This window comes from Eurosta solidaginis, chromosome 1 (assembly GCF_040869045.1).
Source record: "Eurosta solidaginis isolate ZX-2024a chromosome 1, ASM4086904v1, whole genome shotgun sequence".
In the NCBI taxonomy this organism is placed as follows: Eukaryota; Metazoa; Arthropoda; class Insecta; order Diptera; family Tephritidae; genus Eurosta; species Eurosta solidaginis.
In genome coordinates this window covers 257852389-257875837 of record NC_090319.1, presented here as the reverse complement: position 1 = coordinate 257875837, position 23449 = coordinate 257852389, and the positions used below count along the sequence as shown (strand labels likewise).

The following is a 23449-nucleotide window of genomic DNA, read 5'->3' as shown; positions in this document are numbered from 1 at the left end:
GAGACGCTGGCTATCAACCAACTGCTCAAGCGATTCAATGAGGGACCCCTGAAACATACAGTGTAAGCAGATGACGTTACAGTTGTCACAAGTGGAAAGTGCCTTCCAAAAATTAGCTTTTTAGTGGATCCGGTGCGTTGGGATATATGTACATACCTGGACATCTGATATCGGATTGATCGCCAACACGGAGAATATTGATATGGTCTTCTTTACTAATGCCCGGTTCTGCAGTGCGAGTTTAAACTACAGTTGAAGTTGTCTAGAGTTTAACCCTGCCACTGAAAAACCGGGCATAAGAGGTATAAGGTCGCAAGGAGGGGTTACCCCGCAGGAGAAACCTTGAATAAAATATTTAGGAATCATTCAAGGCAGTACTTTATGCATGTAAAAAAAGCTGGGACGTACATGGGGTCTATTACCCTCTAACTCTCATTAGGTATATACAGCGGTTGTAAGGCCTAGCCTATACTATGGAGTCCTTATTTGGGGGGGTCTATCACCCTCTCGCTCTCATTGGGTATATACAGCGGTTGTAAGGCCTAGCCTATACTATGGAGTCCTTTTTTGGTGGAAAGACACACAAAATAGCCTTCCTCAGAAAATTAGAAGGAATATGCAGGGTATCAGGGTTTAGAATTGTGAGAGCCCTGAAAAAAACCCCTCGCTTGCACCGTATGCCATTCTGCATATTCCACCTGTAAACCTAGTGGGAAAGAACATAGCTTTAACAACAAGGCTAAGTGCCTCGTTGCAGTTTTAGCGCAAAACACATGGCCATAGTAGTAATGCCATCAAATACAGGACGAACATACTACCTGATTCCTGCGCTTCAAGGGGCTCTTAGAACCACAATAGAGGCGCAAGGGTGCTCAAATGGCAGACGTCGCGATACACTTGTTCACCGATGGTTACAAAGTAATGGAAGGAGTAGGGCCTGCGGTGTACTGTGCTGACTCGGAAACAAAGAGATCCCACAAGCTGTGAGATCACTGTAGTACTTTTCAGGCAGAAGTAGTAGCCGTAGGCAATGCAGTGAAATACTCGAATAAAATAGCTTAAACTGCAGCCCCGCCAACTTTTATATTGATAGCTAAGCAGCAATTAAGGCAATGATCTCGCATAGCACAATATCTAAGAGGGTTTTAAAGTGTAAGCAATCCCTTTAAAAATTGGGATAGGGGGCAGCAAACATCTATATTGGGAAAAGATGGGAATGGAAAAAGCGCCATGAGCTACCGAAAAAGGATTCATCCCTCGAAGCTTGCTCAGTAGACCTCTCAATTAGATTGAACGAGAATAAGAAAAGGAGAGAGTTGCGAATGATTGACGTTTTGTGCTCGCGCTTGCCAGGCTAAGACTCCAGTTATTAGGAGTGATACAGCTATCAGATTTAAAAGCAGTAAGCGGCATAGATACTAGAAAGCTTCTAGTATTTGCCAAGAGGACAAATTTATTTTAAACCATAGGTCCTGGTTTTTGATAGGGGACGAACTCAGTCTATGTGAGATCCTCAAGGACCTGCCATTTCAACCTTACCTAACCAGGTGAATAATTTATAAAACTTTTACTAACTTAAAGCAGTTACCAGTAAGCTAGAGGTTTACGCCGATCACTATATCGGCGGCGGCGGCGTGGGCGGCACGCCTGTGTACGCCGGTGTTCTTGCTTTAAAGCGCTTTTTTCTATTTAAAAAAGTAATATTTAGGCAAGGTGTTGTTTGTATGTACAAATTTGTTAGTGTAGAAATAAGATAAACCGAATTAAGCAAGGAGAAAAATACAAAGAGGATAGCCTACCCTGCAAAAATTGCGAGTACTCCATGCATGAATGTATGGAGTACTCGCTATGGACCAACCGAGTGCTCCAAAATTAACCACAATTCATAAGAAAAAAGTGGTCCAATTAACATTGCGATGTCCTAGGACTGGACCATATACTCCAGCTCCGCATTACATCAGAGTAATCCATGGAGTACACACAGTCCAATAAACATCGTGTAATGATTACAATCGTTAAAAACGAGTAATGATCGGAGCGTGCTTTCCGCAAGGTCATTGAATTCGCCGCGGCTCGCTTTACTCCCTCCGGAAGAATTACCGAAATTCGGCTTCACGTTCCGGCGTAGGCCGCAAATTTAGCGAGAGAACGTGACCTTATAAGACAGCTCGATCCCGGCGACCCCCAAATAAGGGACATAAACCAACACATCAGATTGCTTGTGGATGAACACAAGAGGGCTAAATAGGAGGAGCATCTAAGAAGCTGTAATCTCTCTGCCGGTGTGGGTAAGCTTTGGTCCACCGTAAAGTCCCTCTCGATCCGTCCAAGCACAACGACAAAATTTCCATCGCCTTTGGCGATAAAGTGCTGTCGGATGCGAAAAAATGCGCGAGCGCATTTTGCCGAAAATATATAATGCATTCTACAGTCGACAAAGCTAGACGGAGGGCCAACAGACACGCGCACAAACATAAATTCAGCGCGTCCCCAATTCCCATCACCGCCAAAGAGGTTGAGGATGCCATCGGTCAAGCTAAACTATCTAAAGATGTGGGCACTGACGACATAGCCATGTCGATGCTTAAAAGCCTAGGAAATGAGGGTTTTAAATATTTAGCACATGTCTTCAACCTGTCTCTTTTCACTTTTGTCATTCCCGAAAAATGCAAAATGGCCAAGGTGGTCCCGCTACTAAAGCCTGGGAAACTAGCTAACATAGGAGAGTCATATCGCCCAATATCTCTCCTATCGCCAGTAGCCAAGACGCTTGAAGCCATTTTACTGCCCCATTTTAAGGCAAATTTGCCACTAGCCTCTTTGCCACTTGATACGGTCAACCATGGAACGTTACTGCATGATCTGGAAGGGTCTACCATTCCCCCAAGTCTTGAAAGGTAGACCGTAAATTATCTGGGTGGATGGCACGCATCGGTGCAATTTAGAAACGAAACATCTAAACCATACATGTTAAATTCCAATTAGAATTAGCAATTGATGCAATTGGTTTATATTCTCTAATTCATTAAACAATTAGAAATAGCTCAACTAATTTCCATTAGGTAATTGTAATTTTTATTCTAATGGTAAATCTAATTGCAATTAGGTGCCATTAGCAAAAAAAAATTGGGTTACATTTACAATTAGAAATCTAATTGACTTCTGCTAATGCAATTAGATATTCAATTAGCTCGAATTAGAATCAATTATTTATAGTTATTTACATCATTATTCGCTCACTTCAATAATTCTTTGAAAAAAATTTATTTTTATCAAAATAATTGATTCTAATTCGAGCTAATTAAATATCTAATTGCATTAGCAGAAGTCAATTAGATTTCTAATTGTAAAGGTAAACCAATTTTTTTTTTGCTAATGGGAACTAATTGCAATTAGATTTACCATTGGAATAAAAATTTCAATTATCTAATGGGAATTAGTTGAACTAATTCTAATTATTTAATGTATTAGAGAATTTCGCAATTGAAGGTTAATTAGCAATCATTAGCATTATCTAATAATTACTTAACATTATGATCTAAACCAAGGAGAGTTAAGCAAGGGGTGCCACAGGGTGGTGTCCTATCCCCAATTTTGTTTAACTTCTACATATCAAAGCTACCTTCGCCACCAGAATGAGTTACTGTCGTTTCCTACGCCTGCACAATAATGGCCACAGGCCCAGGCCCACAGATCGATGAGCTATGCAACAAAACAAACGGCTACCTCCCTGATCTCTCCAGTTTTTTCACCGCGCGAAACCTGATATTATCACCGACTAAATCACCGGCGACTTTATTTACAACATGGACGTCCCAAATGTCGACCATTTTGAACGTCCACGTTAATGGCACTATGCTACCAACTGTCTTACACCTCAAAACCTTGGGTGGGACGTTCGATCAGGATCTACACTTTGGTGAGCATGCAGCAGCAATTGTACCGAAAATCCAGAGCCGTAATAAAATCCTCAAATCTCTTGCTGGCAGTACTTGGGGAAAAGATAAAGAAACGCTTATTACCACTTACAAAGCAATTGGCCAGCCGACTGCATGCTACGCGTCCCCGATATGGTCGTCAAGCCTAAAGATTACCCACTGGAAGAAGCTAAATGTCTGCCAAAATACTGCCCTTAGAACCGCCACGGGTTGTCTCCATATGTCCCCAGAACACCATCTACATAATGAGGCGAGAATTCTACCAATAAGGGAAAGAAATGAAATGCTAACCAAACAGTTTCTGTTGAATACCCAGAAACCTGGGCATCCCAACAGACATCTGATTGATGGGCCAACACCGTCGAGGGGCTTAAGGAGTCACCTCTGTAAGCACTATGAGGAAATACGGCACCTGAGAACACAGCCGTATGAAGCCAAAAAACATAAGCAGGTCCTTGGTGAACTCCATAAACAGCCTTCGGATCTCGTATGTCAGGAATTGCCCGGTGAATCCAGTACTCAAAGAACAACTCCTAAACTTGCAGAAGAGGAACGAACACTCCCTAGGGAAACGCCATTCACTCTAGCCCAACTTCGATCTGGATACTGTAACAGGTTAAACTCTTACCTATCCAGAATCAACCCCGACATACAAAATGTATGCCCTGCTTGCAATGTGTCCCCACATGACACCACCCATGTCTTCAATTGTAATGTGGAACCAACGCCTCTAACACCCCTCTCATTATGGTCCAGCCCTGTTGAAACAGCAAGTTTCCTCGGACTCCCGTTAGAGGACATTGATGACAATTTGTGATCGGTCAGACCTATTGGATGGGGCGAAGCACTGCTACAACAACAACAACAACAACAGTAATGATCGGCTTAGAATATGTTCGTGTAGAAACATGAGTTGGTCCATTGCTGCATTACGGTGGAGTAAAATGGTAAGTACTCCAGTGGACCACATGATCCAACGATTTTTTCAGGGTAGTGGTTAAGGCAACTGCAGTTTCACCATGTGATTCGCGGTTCGAATCTCGGTGAAACCTTTGATAACATTACGAAATTGCCTGACGATGAATTCGTGGCGGTTTTCGAAATGGTACCATCGCAATATGCCAGTAAATGTTTCTTTCTTTCTTTTCAGTTTCTCTTAGAAAAACATAACAATTGAATATTCTATTATTACAAGCCGGTGTTAAGCTCATGACTTCTTAATAAAAATTAAATTTAATTATAAAAAATTTAAGTACTTCAAATGGTCACACTTTTGTCTGTATGTCTCGTGCAAAGCGTAGTTTCACCGAAGGAGATGTTGTGGTTTAACTTCTAATACTCGTTATCGACACGATTTCTTTAACTTATTTGTGACCCCTTTTTGGGCACACACAAAGGCGACTTACGGTTCCTATTAATGGTCTTTTAATACTCATGGCACAGTTTTAACGATGAGCACCAACGCGGGCCTATTGTTAATCGCGTCAAAGGGCACATCTAGTTTTTTCCCGAAGTGCGAACAGTAGCAATCCTGTCCATCACCAGTCGCTACCATGCCTCCTGAGCCTCATACACAATGCCAGCACAGAAGCTATAGCACTGCGGCTTCGAACTCATATCTTCCTGAACGTCACTAGAAGCTCTATGTATAGCTCCGAAGGCTGTCTAATATATTTTTTATAAAATTTTTCTTTTGGTGTTTTGTTTTAATAACTTGGTGAATTGGGTGATGCAAAATCCGTGTTAAGCTGGCATTGCAAGCGTCTGTTTTTATAAATTACTCTTGAACGGGTAGAAAGAGTTACATTTCGCAATTGGATTCCTATAACTGGCAGTGATGCGCATCCGTTGATACCCCTTTCGACCATATCCGTCCAATTTTCGACATGAACAATAAATGGCCTAGACAGTTTTAAATGAGTAGAAAATATAGTACCGCGCCGGACGCCGCCGCCGCGCCGATATTTTTGACATTCGGCGGCGGCGTGCGAAAAACGATGAAAATCGGCGGCGTATATCTCTAAAGTGAGCACAACAACAAAATTGTGGGGCTGATCAAAACTAAAGCAATAAATCATTACATTGAAAACAAACCTTTCGTTTGGAGTAAGTAAGTTATAATCTACAGCCTAATGTGATATCAGCTGTCACTTCTCATTGATGTTTATTAACAAACAGTAACGGTTAATAGACCGCTGAGGCTCTAAAGGGGATTCAAGACTATTTACTGGGTCCATGAATAACACACCATAAGCCCTTTTATTCCCAGATGATAATTTATTAGCATGGGCTACTAATTCGGGTCGTTATTTTAGTAAACAATTCTTATATGCTGCATAATCCACTGCGCCTACACGTTTATTTTCGTTTAGATGGCTTACACATCACAGCACTGTGGCAGGTTTCTGTCAAAAATATTTTATGCACATATGTACAACATGTATGAGAGCCATGCAATTGAATTAACTGCGTAAAAGCTACCTCGGCTACCAAATTTCGGTTTGGTAACTTTTCGGTTTGACGTTTGCAGCAGAATTTGTGAGCGTTATTCCTATCAGCAAGCATCAGAAACTCCACGCACTATCGCCGTTCGGTCTCTGGTTTTTTCTATCTAAGCTTATTGTTCCCGTCGACATTATACCGTTTGTTTTCTGGACTCACAAGAACCCCTATATTTATGTATATACCAGGAACACAAATTCCATATGGAGTTCTATTCTGTCTTGTAGCTCATCGTAACTTCAACACAGGGATGCACCTTAACGTTAAGCTAATCGTTTATCAAAAAATGTCCACCGCTTCCGCTGAAACACTTCGAAATATTATCGATAAAGAAATTATCAAGATAAATGGGTTTTAACCGAAACGAAAAGCCTTCGTTAACGTTATAGACGTTAACAAAAACGTGATACTTCATATTTGAATTTTGCTGGCAATGCTATAGCCCAGGGATGCACCTTAACGTTAAGCTAATCGTTTATCAAAAAAATTCCACCGTTTCCGTTGAAACACTTCGAAATATTATCGATAAAAAAATTATCAAGATAAATTGTATCTCGTTTTTAACCGAAACGAAAAGCTTTCGTTAACGTTAAAAACGTTAACAAAAACGTGATACTTTATGTTTGAATTGTGCTGGCAATGCTATAGCCATGCTGAAGCCATAAGGTGGTAACAACGAGCGCACATACGCACACAAACTCCATGTAATTTGTTTGTGTAATTCGTTGGTGGTAATGTCAAAAATACTCTGAGAAATGTTCGTACCAAGGCGAATCTATACTAGGTGGTGGCAAAGAGAATTCAACCAATTCGCCGTGCGGAAGAATGTCAAGTCAAAAGAAAATTTTCATTGATTTCGATTAACTGACATGTTGTAGTACTAGGCTTTGTATGGAAAATTATCAAGAAGAAGCAATCAGCTGATGGGATAACACCACCTGGAATGAATTCGTCTTGGTTCGTACTGTTAAAATTCATGAGAAAAGTTGCAATCAGCTTGGCTAATGCTTTCACCTTTAATGACTCCGCCATAAATCAGCTTTGCCAGCATAGTTTGAAATTAATAATCAACATAAACGATTTGATTTCGTTTTGATATGGCAGAAAACAAAACGAAATCATTTCGTTAATTTGACGTTCTTAACGTTAATAAACGAAACGAAATGACTTTGTTTCGTTTATTAACGTTAATTATCGTAACGAAATGATATCGGTTCGTTGGTTAAGCATGCCTGCTATAGCCATGGTAAAGCCGTAAGGTGGTAGCAGCGAGCGGACATACACACACAAACTCCACGTAATTTGTTTGTGTAATTCGTTGGTGGTAATGTCAAAAATACTGTGAGAAATATTCGTACTGTCAAAATTCATGAGAAAATTTTTTAATGACTCCGCCATCAATCAGCTTTGCCAGCATAGTTTGAAATTAATAATCAACATAAACGATTTGATTTCGTTTTGATATGGCAGAAAACGAAACAAAATCATGCAATATCATATATTTGATCCTGGCATCGACCACAGGGACAATGTCTTAGAACGTCAAGGCCTATCTGTCCGGTCAGGCGATGCAAATATAGAAATCATCAACATATACATCCCTCCTGTCACCTGTTGCCCCAGTGGATACCGCCCTAAAATCGAGGCCTTACTCACTGGCAACAATCGCATTATCTTAGGCGATTTCAATGCCCATCACGACCTATGGCACTCAAACTTGCGGGCGGACAGTAGGGGTGAGATGTTGGCGGATCAAATAGAAGAAACGACGTTCTGCACAATAAACGGAGACGCCCCCACACGTATGGTAGGAAGCTGTCATAGCTCGCCAGATATCTCAATCGTGAGCGCAGAACTCGTAAACTGCGTCAACTGGCAGCCGATGGTAACATTGGTATCCGACCACCTGCCCATACTTATTTCGTTCGAGCGTACCGCCGACTTCATCGTCACCGAAAAACGCACTTTCATAAACTTCAAAAAAGGAAAGTGGGAAGAATATAAATCTGCAACAGACAGCAGCTTTGCTGCCCTCCCTATCCCGACTGATGCCCGCCAAGGGGAGCGTGCCTACCGTAAGGTCATTGAATCCGCCTCGGCAAATTTCATTCCCGCCGGGAGAATTCCCGAAATCCGGCACCACTTCCCGGCGGAGGCCGCGAGCTTAGCGAGGGAACGCGACCTTATAAGACAGCTTGATCCAGGCGACCCCCAAATAAGGGATATAAACCAACGCATCAGATTCCTTGTGGACGAACACAAGCGGGCGAAATGGGAAGAGCACCTAAGAGGTTGTAACCTCAATACCGGTGTAGGTAAACTTTGGTCCACCGTAAAGTCCCTATCGAATCCGACTAAGCACAAAGACAAAGTTTCCATCGCCTTTGGCGATAAGGTGCTGTCGGATGCGGAAAAATGCGCGAGCGCTTTCTGCCGACAATATATAATGCATCCTACGGTCGACAAAGATAAACGGAGAGCCAATAGACACGCACATAAACACAAATTCAGCGCGTCACCAATCACCATCACCGCTAGAGAGGTTGAGGACGCCATTGGTCGCGCTAAACCATCCAAAGCAGTGGGCCCAGACGGCATAGCCATGCCGATGCTTAAAAACCTAGGGAAAGAGGGTTTAAAATATTTAGCGCATGTCTTCAACCTGTCTCTCTCCACCTTTGCCATACCCGAGAAATGGAAAATGGCCAAGGTGGTCCCGCTACTAAAGCCTGGGAAACCAGCTAATGTAGGTGAGTCATATCGTCCGATATCTCTCCTATCGCCAGTGGCAAAGACGCTTGAAGCCCCTCATCAGCATGGCTTCAGAAAACTCTATAGCACTACCTCCGCTCTGTATGTCATTAGCACCCAGATAAATTGCGGTTTGAATCAATACCCCCACCATAGAACAGTACTCGTAGCGCTAGACCTATCAAAAGCCTTTGATACGGTCAACCATGGCTCATTACTGCAACACCTGGAAGGGTCTACCCTTCCCCCATGTCTTAAAAGGTGGACCGCAAATTATCTGGGTGGTCGGCAGGCATCGGTGCAATTCAGAAACGAAACATCAAAACCAAGGAGAATTAAACAAGGGGTGCCACAGGGTGGTGTCCTATCCCCACTTTTGTTTAATTTCTACATATCTAAGCTACCTTCACCACCGGAAGGAGTCACAATCGTTTCCTACGCCGATGACTGCACAATAATGGCCACAGGCCCAGGCCCAGAGATCGATGAGCTATGCAATAAAATAAACGGCTATCTCCCTGATCTCTCCAGTTTTTTCGCCTCGCGAAACCTGGCATTGTCACCGACTAAATCTTCCGCGACCTTATTTACAACATGGACGCCCCAAATGTCGACCATATTGAACATCCACGTCGATGGCACTACGCTACCGACTGTCCTACACCCCAAAATCTTGGGTGTGAAGTTTGATCAGGATCTACATTTTGGTGCGCACGCAACTGCAATTGTTCCGAGAATTCAGAGCCGTAATAAAATCCTCAAATCCCTTGCTGGCAGTACCTGGGGAAAAGATAAAGAAACGCTCATGACCACATACAAAGCAATTAGCCAGCCGATTACGTGCTACGCGTCACCCATATGGTCGCCAAGCCTAAAAACTACCCACTGGAAGAAACTACAGGCCTGCCAAAATACTGCTCTCAGAATCGCCACGGGCTGTCTTCTTATGTCCCCAGAACACCATCTGCATAATGAGGCGAGAATACTCCCCATCAGGGAGAGAAATGAGATGCTGACCAAACAGTTTCTGTTGAATACCCAGAAACCTGGGCATCCCAACAGACATCTGATTGACGAACCAGCACCGCCTAGGGGCCTAAGGAGTCATCTCCGTAAGCATTTTGAGGAAATACGGCACCTGAGAACCCAGCCGTATGAAGCGAAAAAACACAAGCAGGTCCTTGGTGAACTCCATAGACAGGCGTCGGACCTTTATGTCGGGAATTGCCCGGTGAATCCAGTACTTGAAGAAAAATATCCAGAACTCGCGGAAGAGGAACGCATACCCCCCAGGGAAACGCGTGTCACTCTTGCTCAACTTCGTTCTGGATATTGTAACAGGTTAAACTCTTACCTATCCAGAATCAACCCCGACATACAAAATGTATGCCCCGCTTGCAATGTGTCCCCACATGACACCAACCATCTCTTTAATTGTAATGTGGAACCAACGCCTCTAACACCCCTTTCCTTATGGTCCACCCCTGTTGAAACGGCAAGTTTCCTTGGACTCCCGTTAGAGGATATTGATGACAATTTGTGATCGGTCGCGGCTATTAGGTGGGGCGAGCATTGCTACAACAACAACAACAACAACAAACAAAATCATTTCGTTAATTTGACGTTCTTAACGTTAATAAACGAAACGAAATGACTTTGTTTCGTTTATTAACGTTAATTATCGTAACGAAATGATATCGGTCCGTTGGTTTAGCATGCCTGCTTCAACATGTAGGTAGGATCATATTGTTCTTGCATTTGCATTATACATTTTTATCGGAAACTGGATCACTGTCCAGCGGAACGCACTAAATGAAACGTATTTCTTCACTCTGCTGCGGTCAAAGTGTAAATGTAAATCCGCTGAGGAAGTCGTATATGTTTACACGAAAGCGCCCGTATGGGCGACGCTGCACAGCCCTTGCTTAAACCAAAGATTATCGAAAAGCAAAGATGTTGCAGGGACGAAAAATCGTGTGAAGCAAGCTTCACAAAACTTGTAGTAGGTCACATTCACCACTTACCACAGCAGAATTTGTTAACTACCACTGTCTGTATTTGTTAATTAATAATTATTTATACACTTTTTATTCAGCTAATGTGTTCAGAATTTTAACTTTTACTCTCTAAAACTACAATCAGTGTATTTTTGTGCTTAAATTATGTTAAAAATTGTGTTAAAGTTTTTGGTGTGATGGAAGTGATCTACTAGAATTTTGTTACGCTCCGCTGCTTTCCACCAAAGTTTGCGCGTGCAAAATCTTTACTTTTCGATAATCTTTGTTTAAACTAGAGGTGCACAGCTTCGAATACAAACGCACGCAACATTTTGGAAGTGGTATTTGTGTACATCGAGAAGGGTGAATTATAATTTGAGCATAAAGGGATATGAGATATATACTGCTTGAAATTCAAGCGAAACCCAGGCCCGTATTACGTTTTACGATCATTGGCCGATAACCATTTTCACTCAATCGTTAACTATGCAACTGTCAAACTGTTTCTATAAATTATAGCGAGTTATGTAACGAGTAGTATTTGTCGCTAGTTCACATATCCCATTAATCCGATCCACCATTTCAGAACTATTGTAATTTAAAAGAGGAGTGTCGATCAGGGATCGTAAAACGCCATACGGTCTCAGATTTACTGCTTGTTCTCCTGAGCCAAGAGGGTAAATATAATAAGAGCCGTCACTTGTTATTTTGTGGTGAGTAACTCGCTGGAAATTAAAAAAATTGATGCCGAATGTTTTCTGAGAGGAACATTTTTAATTGTCTAGAATTTATCCATGCCGTGTAGGCACCTTGTGCAACTGTGATTTTTGGAAAGAGAATTAAATAATTATATACAGTCGAAAAAATTTAACACAAATACACCACGAAAATGTATAGAAAAAATTTATTAACATCTCGCCCAAAGAAAAAGTAGCGACTACCTCTCAGTTAACATCGAGCAAATGCCTAAAAAATAACGAGTGACGGCTCTTATTATATTTATCCTCTTTGTACTGACTCTTCAAATAGATCTTCGATGATGTACGAATATTTTCTGGGCACCTATGCTTTAAACTATTAAAAAATAAGTCATTAAATTGATGTATTAAATTAAGTAACAACAACAAAAGTGCGTTTGAAAAAAACGTATACGTCAATTCAATTTTACGCACCCGCATTGAAATTGGATCTGTGGCATAATTCACCGGTTGGCAACGGAAATTGTAGTGTCCGCCCCATCCTGATTTGTAGCCCTGAAAAGATGGAAACAAAAAAGTTTGTTTTGAAATATTTTTTTCAAAATAAAAGAGTGTATAAATAACTTGCCTCATAGAATAGCACCCAACTGAGCAGCACTTGCACCGCATTATACACCAGCAATGTATTCTTCAACTCGAATGCTTTACGATCGCGCATATACCGTGGACCCGCATACAAACAAAAATACAAATAGCCAGCCAAAATCATGAAAAGTGGTCCAGGCGCATTTGAAAGAAACCAACTTTTTGTGCGCATATCTTCATGTTCCACCAAAAAATTCACCATACGATCAACAATTGTATTTGTCTCGTTCATTCTAACAGCTGACATTTTGTCAAAGTGTATATGTGTATGTTTGTGGCTTAAATCCGGTATTTGAAGTGTTAAGTACAAGTTCCGGGAATTTTTATTCGACGGAAATATCTAAAAAAGTTCACAGTAAAAATTGCATAAAATTATAATTAGTATTGAAGTGTTTATGTAAGCGGCGTGAAAATCAATATAGTATATTATTTATGTGCATACACTCTTTTGTATATATAACATATAAAAAATATTTACAAAATAAATACCTGGTTGAGGATAATTTGTTCTTATTTAGAGCACTTAAGCGATAGTAAATATATTAAATTGCAAAAGCAAAAACGCTATACTGTTTACTGATATTAATGTCATTTATTAAAAAAAGTTAACTTCGAAATAATTAAAGCATAATGGTTTTGTTTTTTCAAATACGTTAATACAAAGCGTTGCTCAAAACACATTTAAATTTATATTCAAATATTTTCATTTAAATTTCTGATAATCTTGATCAGACCTGCTTACACTTATTGCACCTTTGTTTTGAATATAAAAAAAAATTTTCATAGCACTCCCATATGCCCTCATATATAAATAAGATTCATATTGTGAAGTGTCTGAATTTCATATGAAAGTGTAAAGAAAAAGCCCTTCCATACCTTCCAACCAAGGAACTTCGGTATGATATTAAAATTTACACTAGCAAATTGATAGCACACAATTGTTTAAAAATGTTGTAGCACTGAGATAAATTGAATTCGAAATGTATTCATTAATACCTTTATGACACTACTTTGTCTTGGATTCCAAGCTGAAAAAACTGACGAAACTTTATCGGAACTTCAAAATACAAAAACAATTTCTACCATGAAAGGGCGAGACCACTATTCCCCCAAAATTTGTGAGTTTGACCTGTTTCTGTTTATATTTTAAATTAAATTTTTTCTATAACATTTTTAACAATAAAAACAATCCAAATAACACGGGAAAATTATTTCAGTCTCTGTTGGAAAGTTGATTTTAGTTGTGTTTTTATGCACAAAATTTTCAAACTAAAAACAAAACTTTCATTTGTCAGAAAAAACGGCCCAATATCAAGAATAAAAAAAAATAAATGTAAGGCGCGATAACCTCCGAAGAGATCTAAGGCCGAGCTTCTCTTCCTATTTGCGCCGTGCTCCTCTTGATTTTCCCTACAAATTGGCCGGACAGGACCTACATGTTTTATGCCGACTCCGAACGGCATCTGCAAGGCAGATGAGTTTTCACTGAGAGCTTTTCATGGCAGAAATACACCCGGAGCGCTTGCCAAACACTGCCGAGGGGCGACCCCGTTTAGAAAAATGTTCTTCTAATTGAAAAACCTTATTTCTAAAATTTTGATGTTGCTTTTCCCGGGGCGTGAGCCCAGGGCATACGGTGTGGTAGGCGGAGCACGCTACCATCACACCACGGTGGCCGCCAATATCAAGAAAACCTATCGAAATACAAACGGACTCGGTTGTTTTTAATGAACTAGTTGTATTTTCCTTCTATTTCGTTAGTTTTTTGAAATATAGTTTACACACACCAGTATTGAAACCGTATTAGGAGGGAGAGCGACAAAAAATACAGGAAAAACTAAGAGAAAATAGTGTCATATATTTATAAGAGGACCATAAAAATTCTTTAAATATTTAAAATATTGTACCCAAAAAATTTGTTTCAAGAGATTGATAGAAAGCTTCCTTGATGTCTTTTGAAGTTCGAAATTAACTCATCTTAATATATATTTTTTCTTTATTGTATTCGAACCATTGTGAACAAAATAAGTGTGATACATTGTGGCAAAGAGGATAAATACAATTTTTTATTTTTTTGGCATTTACGCGATGTATACTGAGAGGTAGTCGCTACTTTTCTTTTGGGCGAGATGTTTATAAATGTCTTCTATACATTTTCGTGGGGTATTTGTGTTTATTTTTCCGACTGTATTTAATTAATTTATTTAATTCTCTTTCCAAAAATCACAGTTACACAAGGGGCCTACACGACATGGATAAATGCGAGCCAATTAAAAATGTCCCTCTCAGAAAACATTCGGCATCAATTTTTTCAATTTCCATCGAGATATTCGCCACAAAATAACGAGTGACGGCTCTTATTGTATTTATCCTCTTTGGTATGCGTCCATGGTTCAATTATGTACAGGTTGGCTCATCTCATCAGCTGATTTTATTTATGTCATTCCATGGTCGAAGGGATTGTCAAAAGGAGATGGCAAACTCAAAATGAAACCAACACATTGGCAACATTTTACTTATACATACAAAAACTGCTAAGTTTTATGTTTCCATTCCATACCATTAGCCCCAACACCAATACACAGATTTTGACAATTTGAACAGACATATTTTGTTGCTTTACAGATGAGCCAACCTGTATATAGTTGAACCATGGTATGCGTCGCCATATTGTCAAAACCAAGGCGAATCCATGCCAGGTGGTGGCAAAGCGAATTCAACCAATTCGCCGTGCAGAAGAATGTCAAGTCAAAAGAAAATTTTCATTGATTTCGATTAACTGACATATTGTTGTACAAGGTTTTGTATGGACAATTGTCAAGAAGAAGCAATTAGCTGTTGGGATAACACCACATCTACTGAATTCGCCTTGGTCAAAGCGCTGCCAAAACACGAAAAAGTAGCCATCCTGAACATCCTGTCAGGCAGGTGACGGGTAAGATATCGCACTTGTTTTTTCCACAATGGTGTGATATCTTAAGCATAGACGTCATAATAACATATACAGGCCTGTTCTGGATTCCGATTCCGATCAATTTTTTCGGAATCGAAATGGATTTGTGTTCTCAATTTCGATTCCGACCAAAAATTATCGGTTTGAAAAGTATTGCCTCTGAGCAGTCGGAATGAAAATTAATTGGCAGATTATACACAAATGTTGCGATATTTGTCTTTCAAATAATTTTTTTTAAATTCTTCATTTTATTTGGAAGAGTTGTGTGTATTTTTTGTTTAAATTTGAGTTAAATTGGCATAATAAATCTTTCTTTAAAAACTTCTATCAAGAAATCTATTAGGCAAACAAATCGATGCTGATCGAAATGAAGTCGACCTGTTCTGAATTCCGATCCAGCGCATTTTTACGATTCGCACGCACAATAGCAAGTATTCTTGCGTCTGCGCATCAAAAACCATATCTGCAGGCATTTTTTAATTAAAATAAATTTTTATGATACTTAAACCAAAACACATAAACAAAAACAGCTGATTAAACTGGTTACCGAATCGGAATGAAAACGATTCGAAATCGACTTCGAATCGATTTTTTACAATCGGAATTGAGAACACCAAATAGAAACCGAGTCGAAATCAATGTCGTTTTACTTTTCATTCCGAGTCGGAATTCAGAACAGGCCTGATAGTCACGATCACGTGACGGTTTTATTTATTTCAATAATATCAAAACCGAATCAAGGTGTCATATGACCCCTGCCGAGGATCAGGCGGCTGTAGGCCCTGTAAAATAGTCCATACGGATTATATCGAACACCGGGCGGAAAATGCGGATCTTTGTTGGGGCGGACCTTTCCTTTATCCGCTAATCGCGGGTGTGTATAAAGTAGAGTTTTAAAAAAATAAAACCATTACTTTTGAGGAGATCGGCTTTCCAAAAAATTCGAATGGAGCTAGCTCCGCTAAATGTGTCCCGGCACAATCGGCTATTGGGGCCGGGTGAAGGCGGGCTCGCGTAGTCCAAAGGCTAGGATATAACGCAGAGGTACTGGATGGGCGGCTAACTCGCAAAACAAAGACTACATCAGTGGACTTGTCATTCGGCGTTCAGCGTCTGATGATCACGCTGCGGGAGGCTCAAAGGTCGTGTGAAGTCGAAAATAGTGCCCAGGACGCATATAGATGACTACCGGTTAACTACAAGGTATCTGCTGAAGACTGGGCGAAGGAATGGCAAGATCCTGCGTCGGCGCGGCTAATTTTGCCGGAAACCTCGAAGCGCCGGTGTTTAGTGGAGAAGGTAACTCCATAAGTATTGCAGGGAAATACAACATACTTGGCACTGCGCAAACAACTTGAGATTTTAAATGGATAATAATGACTTCGAGTGTAAGTGTTAGAAATTCCAATGCACAGCCTTGTCCTAACCCACATACATGTTGCGACATAATACAAAATGGCGTGACCTGGTGAAGTGTTGATACCACTTGTTTTAGTGCACCGGGGTCGCAACGCTTTGGGGCTTTTTTTACACTTAGCTTACAAATTCTGTAGCGGTAGCCTGGTTCGTTTAGAACAACTCTACTGCGAGTCTCTCGAAAGAGCTTACGTTTGCACACTATCAAAAATGACCGCAGAGAGGATAAAAACGGGAATAAAAAATCATGTACACGGTAGGCTACACGTCCTGGCTAAGCGCAACTTTGGATGGGAGGATGCAAATTGAAGCTCATTAAGACCATACTTTAAATGAGACCTAACACATGGTAACAGGTACGGCTCTCAGATACTCTCTGTCGGTTTGGCTACTCCAGCTTCACTGATCATCTTGGTAAGCACAGTCTCAGCGTTTGAAGAAAATCTCTGAACTTAGGGATTCAGCCCTAGATGACATATTTTGAAATGACTTAGGTTACTGGAAATTTCTCAAACTTAATACTATTGCATTCTTATCTTATTGGCCTCGTGGACTTTGCACTTCTTGCAGTTGGTAGGCTAGAGATTATTTAGAAAACGTGTTTTTATAGAGAAAGGGCATTGAAGAGATTTACAAGTTATAATAACAGCTGTCGCCTTGTCCGTGCTGATGTCACGTTGTTTAAATCTTTCCAAATTATTAAATAAGTTAGAAATTATAAATTATTTTTATACTAAATTAAGATGAAATCCCATCCTGAAACCTTTGGAGCTGTTAAGTATAGCAGTTACTTAATTTAATTTATTTATTTCAACACCAACTCTCACTTACTGATATATCCTTTATCTCACTTTTTTGAATATAAATTGTATGCTTTTTAATTTAACTGTCAATACCGTTACTAGCAGTCCATCAAACTTTTAAGTAATAATTTCTCTTAAACATTGTTACGAAATTCCGCAAAAATTAAATGTCATATAAACTCAAGAATTAGTTAAAGAATCGAACTTGCATAACCCGCACTACTTAAAATCTAATAGAAGACTGTCGATCACATCCAAAAACACTCGCACGATATTAACTGGAGTAGTTTACTAATATCTCTAATACATATTTTTTCTAAACACCCGAAAAAAAGAGATGCTCACAAGATCAAAAACCAATATACATACATATCTTGGCCATCCGTTTTTTCGATACCGTCAATCGAACTCATATGCAAATAAGTAATGTCAAAAAGTATTGACTTTGTCGCTTATTCATATAAAATAGACAAATAAACACACAAAATGCTAGAACTGCTTACCCTCCAACAAAAGTGTTCTTTATAATGTGATCATAGGAGTTATAAATCATTTATTAATTACTTGTTTCTTAACCGCCTAAGCGGTTTTGGTCGTTGTTAAGCAATTTACGCTAGGGATCCCCGTTTGGCGGTATCTGACGCCAATTGGCGATTGAATGGTGGATCGAGTAAAATTCTTCCCTTACTCTGTTTTCAAATGCTGGTATGCATACGAACACATTTTAGGCTGGAGTCCTTTTATCCGCTCTGCAAAAAGCTAATACAGCTCAAAATTGTACTTTCTTCGATAGTCGCCGTCAGCATCAAGGACACTCCAAGGGCCATTCATGAATACAGGTAGTGTTGTACCGATAGTACCTTGTACTCGATACCTGCACGATTTGATGCACTCACTTGATAGGATCGAGAAAGGTAATTATTAAAATTTAACCCTTAGCTATATATTATAAAATAATCGGATTATGATAAAAATAGGTAAGGTTCCACTAAAAAGAAGTAGGCGTAGTTTTCAGAGCGCCCGCTAAATCGCATACTTACATGGATCTAATACTGTTAAGTCCTGTTTAATATTGTTTTTGTGTGCGGGTATAATTACTTAAAACGGACCATGATTTTTTATGAAAATCTATCGTTTCTGAATGTAGTTTTTCACGAGAAAGGCTTAAGTCGAAGCCAACGAACTGATTGTACGTTATCGGTACGGTTAGGCGCCGATTAATGATAATGGTTTCTTCATGAGAATTAAAAATTTCCAACGCCTGGATTTTTTTGGAAGCCAATGTATGAGCGGTGTGCAATATTCTTTTTGGGATACTTTTATATGGGAACTTAAAACAAAGTTTAGCGGGAATAGAACAAATTTGCAAAGTACAGATAGCCGTATTTGACATGAGTAATTGGTACCTAGATACGGTGCCCACGTACTCGACACGTTAGAAAGTAATTGCACGACGTTTGACTACGAAAACTGCTCGGTACTTTGGCAAAGTACTCGAGTGTGTACTCGTATCAGAACAAAGCTAATTTTGCGACACTTGTAAGGTATAATTTTTATTCGACGAGAGAGGACTTTACTTTTTAATGACATACTCAGTCCAAAGTAGTAGTCAAATGATTCTCCTTTAGATATTCAAGCTGGCATAGTTTTCACTGTTAATGCTGGTTAAATTATATACGAAATCCTTCAAAGTTTCGAATTTATAACTGTGGACAGGTACGTTGCAAGCCATTCACCTCATGTCTCCCTTTTTCGCCTTTTTATCCAGATCAGAGAAGGCAAAAATTACTAAGTTTTTGCTAAGCCTAACGATATCAACTTAATTTTTGCGAACTCTCGGAGTTTGAATAGCTTGGTTGGTTCGTTTCCCGACAGTGTGTTACATTGGGTTGTAATATTAGGAACGCATATTTCGTCATCGAGAGTTGAATATTTGGTATCGGGTTCATCATCCCCCTCACTATCATGCAATGAGGAAAAATGATCCCCCATACTTCGCCTGCTGGGTGCTTTGTTACAAAAACGCTCTTCGATTTCCTTCAATATTTCAGAGAAAAGGCGTTTTTGAAACAAATTATGAAACAGGGCGTTATTTAAAAGTTTTCTGAGATAAGTTGTTTTCGAAACGGCACCCAAGATAAGGTGATATTCCACTCAGCAGCCTGTTTTAAGCCAGGTCTTCAAGCACGGTTTATAAAATACACAAAAATATGTCCACCATTATATTAGTAGGATTTCAGTAATATCATATTATTTAAAGGCCACAGGAGCATAATTTTTAATAATGCCCAATCCAGGGCCGTGCCTTTTAGCTTTTATTGGTGAGTTCAAGAGCCGGTCAATCGGAGTCGGCACATCTCGAATATATTACCCGAGTGCTACATCACACTTTTTTAAGAACGAAATTTGAATAAAAACAGGACACAACAGGATGTTTTAATTAAACGATCTTGCCCACTTTTATTAGAAATATTCCTCTTTAAAAAGGAAAAAATTTACCGTTTTTAAAATAGTTAAAATTTCCCACCAGTTATTGCTCCCGACGCTCGGTGGGGTATTTGATCAATCTACATTGCCAAAATTAATGCAGTAGTTATATCTGTTAAAAAAGTGGTTGCCTCACTTCAATGTTATTAAAGGGAATATTTGACAGTAAATTCAAGGTGTTCCGCGCAGAATTACTATGGATCGAACCCCGGTTTCGGAGGAACCCGGGGTCATTTTTTGGCATTACATGAGATATGTATGTCAATATGGGTATTAAACGAAAGGTATTTTACTCCGCATCTCTACCGACAGTTTTAAGTAGGGTTGACACCTCATCTTTTTTTTTATATTTCTTTATATATCAACTACCATCTCGGAAACGGCTTAACCGATTTGAAAGAAATTTGGTACATCGATATAGTATTACAGTTTGAGGATTTTTCACAAGGTTGCCACCTTTTTTAAGTTAAACAAAATTACATGGGCTATACCAATAAGGGCATCAGTCTCTTAAAAGTTGATCACCATCCAAAAAATCGCTTTTGAAAAAAACACAAGCTTATGTATCGCCAAAAAATTACTGACATGTTATGCCATGAAAAAAATATATCTTTTTGTTTGCAAGGTTTTAAAAAAATTAATATTGAAAAGTAGTAGTATTACAAGTAGAATAACTAAGTTAAAAATTGCGGTATAAAAAATCTAAAAAATGAATTAAAAACGCATTTACCTGTCCTAAAAGAGAACGTAATTAGAGTTGCTTAATGCTAAACAAGTGTACAAGTATTTAGGTTAGAAGGCTATATTGCTTTTTAATCCAAAAATACATCGAACTACACACAATTTTTATACAACTTTAGATGTGCGTGCTTAGCTCCGTTGACTTTGCAGACGGCTTTTGTGGTATGTATACTATTCAGTGGACATCTAGAAACGCCAGGGAGTATATTTAAAAAAAAATTGCAATATTTTGAAAAATCGACTTTTGGCCAGCTAGATTGATCAAATACCCCACCGTGCGACGTGTAGAATAATGGCGCTCATTTTCAAATATTTTTTATTTTTGCAAAGTCTTGGTTTAATTGAACTTCGGAAGTAAATTGGCATTAATCTAATATTATTTTTCACAAAGATATTGTCTATTCTATTAATCTACGATCCTTTTAAATATGTTTTATATTAAAGTGGGCGCGGTCCTTAACCGATTTGACTTTGTGAGCTTTTCTCAGCTGAGTATAAAGTAAGGAGTAAGGTTGGTATTGAGAAGGAAAAATGATGAATGACTTGCTCTACCCTGGTGGTTGTATTTGTCAGTCAGTTATCTAAAAACTAGGTGACTTGGGAGCTAGATGGAGTCTCACCAAAATGGTCTAGACGGTTAAGTCTCAATTAGGAGGAGTATAAATTTGTATCCAACCTGTCGACGAAAGGTATACAACAAGTAGTTCTGCAAAACCGATGTCTACAATTGCCTACATCCGTAGACAAAAATGCCGCTTTTTTCATGTCTTTTTTACGTTTTATGAAAAATGCAGTTTTTGAGAGAAAAATTTATAACTCCCGACTCGTGTGCCATATTTGATGAACATTTTGAAGCTTTCCCCTTACAAATAAAAATATTTTCACCCTAAGCAAAGGAGCGCGACTCAAATTCGAAGAGAAGCTCAGGCTAAATTTCTTTGGGCTCATGATTAATTACTAGAGGTTTGTTCTTAAACAACGACAGAGCTTTAACTCCCAAAGTTAAAAATCAGGACTGCTTGCTTTTACGAAGCAAGCAAAGCGGGGAATAATTCAATTCCCTGCAGCGAAAATTGTAGTAGAAAAGTAACTTGAGTAGTACATTAGTACAGATGGTAATTTTGCAAAGGCCAACAGGTTATAGAAGTTATTAATTTTTTACTCAATATTCAGGAGATTATTGAGCTATATTGCTTTTGCCATTATTTCAGAATTTTTTGTTTGAAGAGGACCGTACTTCAGAATTAGTTTCAAAACTACCCAATCTGAACTATATTCAATATATTTGACATAAGATACGGCGTTTGTGAATCAAATTCTGAGATAGGGCCCTTTTGAAACAAATCCTAAGTTGTAGAATTTTTGAAAAATACTTTGAGATAGGGCGAGTTCAGCTTATGTGCGGTCTTGCTACGCAGAGAATGCATTTACATATTTATTCCTGAAACTTCGGAAAGCTTTTTTTCGTTTAGATATTCATGGAATCGTTCCGGATAAACCGTTCATTTGGAATATTCGAAACACGTTCGCTCTGAATATTTCAAATATAAAAACGATTCCATAAAATGGAACTGAGCATGCTTGGTGATCGATTCCCCATTTTCGCAGGAAATTGTATACCAAAAATGAGGATCGTACCAAACTTCATTATTCGATCATATTTGGTTCTAAAGTTATGATTCTTAGGAATTTTAAATATTATTAAATGTGTATACAGGAAATGATCAAGGTAACTTACTTAAAAAATAGTAGTTGAACCATTTATGGAGTTATCATAAAATATTACAAAATGATAGCGATATGCAGGTACAGATGTTGATTTGCATGACTTTTATTACAGATTTACTCTAGAGTAAAAGTAGTACGTTCACCAGTTTTGAATAAAATAACTCTATAAACTTATGTAGTAGAACCGCCTTCGCAAACAAAAACAATCGTCTACTCAAAAAATTGTTATGAAAGTGAATTTCAGTTTGACAGCTTAATGTCCTTCAAATACATTGCCAAAAGCTACGGTAAAAAGTGGGAGTGGCTTTTAAACCGATTTCGCCCATTTTCTGGGCAACTAATTTTCGTCTTTTGTATCAAGCAAAATGCCCCTGACAAATTCCAAAAACTTATATTCAACGACTTTTGATTTGTGTCTTGCATAAATTTTAAATTTCCTACTTTGAACTGTGAGCGGTGCCATTTCCAAATCGTGCTTTTGGTTATAAATACAATCCACTTTACCTGTGGATGAATTAGATCATTTTTCCACATCCATTTCATTCCATTTCGATGAATTAGACAATTTTTCTGGTTTTTGAAATCTTCGATAAAAGTGGGCCGATTTCGCTAGCCGATTTCGCTAAGATTACCGTGTATAACAAATATGTATTCAAGTTATCATATAAACGCACCCTCAGATGGAAAGGCGAACGATGGGACAGGAGAACGATGGGACGGCGAACGATGGGACAGGGCTCAATCAAAATTTTTTTCGACACTGATAATTTTGATACAAGGACTAGTGATA

The 23449-nt window shown here is 39.0% G+C and overlaps 1 protein-coding gene across 8 annotated transcripts in view; it reads right to left on the bottom strand.

Annotated features, from left to right (window-relative positions):
- LOC137237161 (very long chain fatty acid elongase AAEL008004) overlaps window positions 1-23449 on the bottom strand; it is a 127522-nt gene that overhangs the window by 29003 nt on the left and 75070 nt on the right. For 7 of the 8 annotated variants that reach the window (XM_067760482.1, XM_067760479.1, XM_067760478.1 and 4 more), the window contains 2 exons: window positions 12515-12871; window positions 12361-12441 (listed from right to left, as the gene is read on the bottom strand). In XM_067760482.1, the coding sequence (XP_067616583.1) occupies window positions 12361-12441; window positions 12515-12778 (345 nt within the window). In that variant the 5' untranslated portion in view covers window positions 12779-12871. Of the gene's footprint in view, window positions 1-12360; window positions 12442-12514; window positions 12872-17731; window positions 17943-23449 lie in introns of those variants that run through there. The other variant, XM_067760484.1, reaches the window with a different exon arrangement.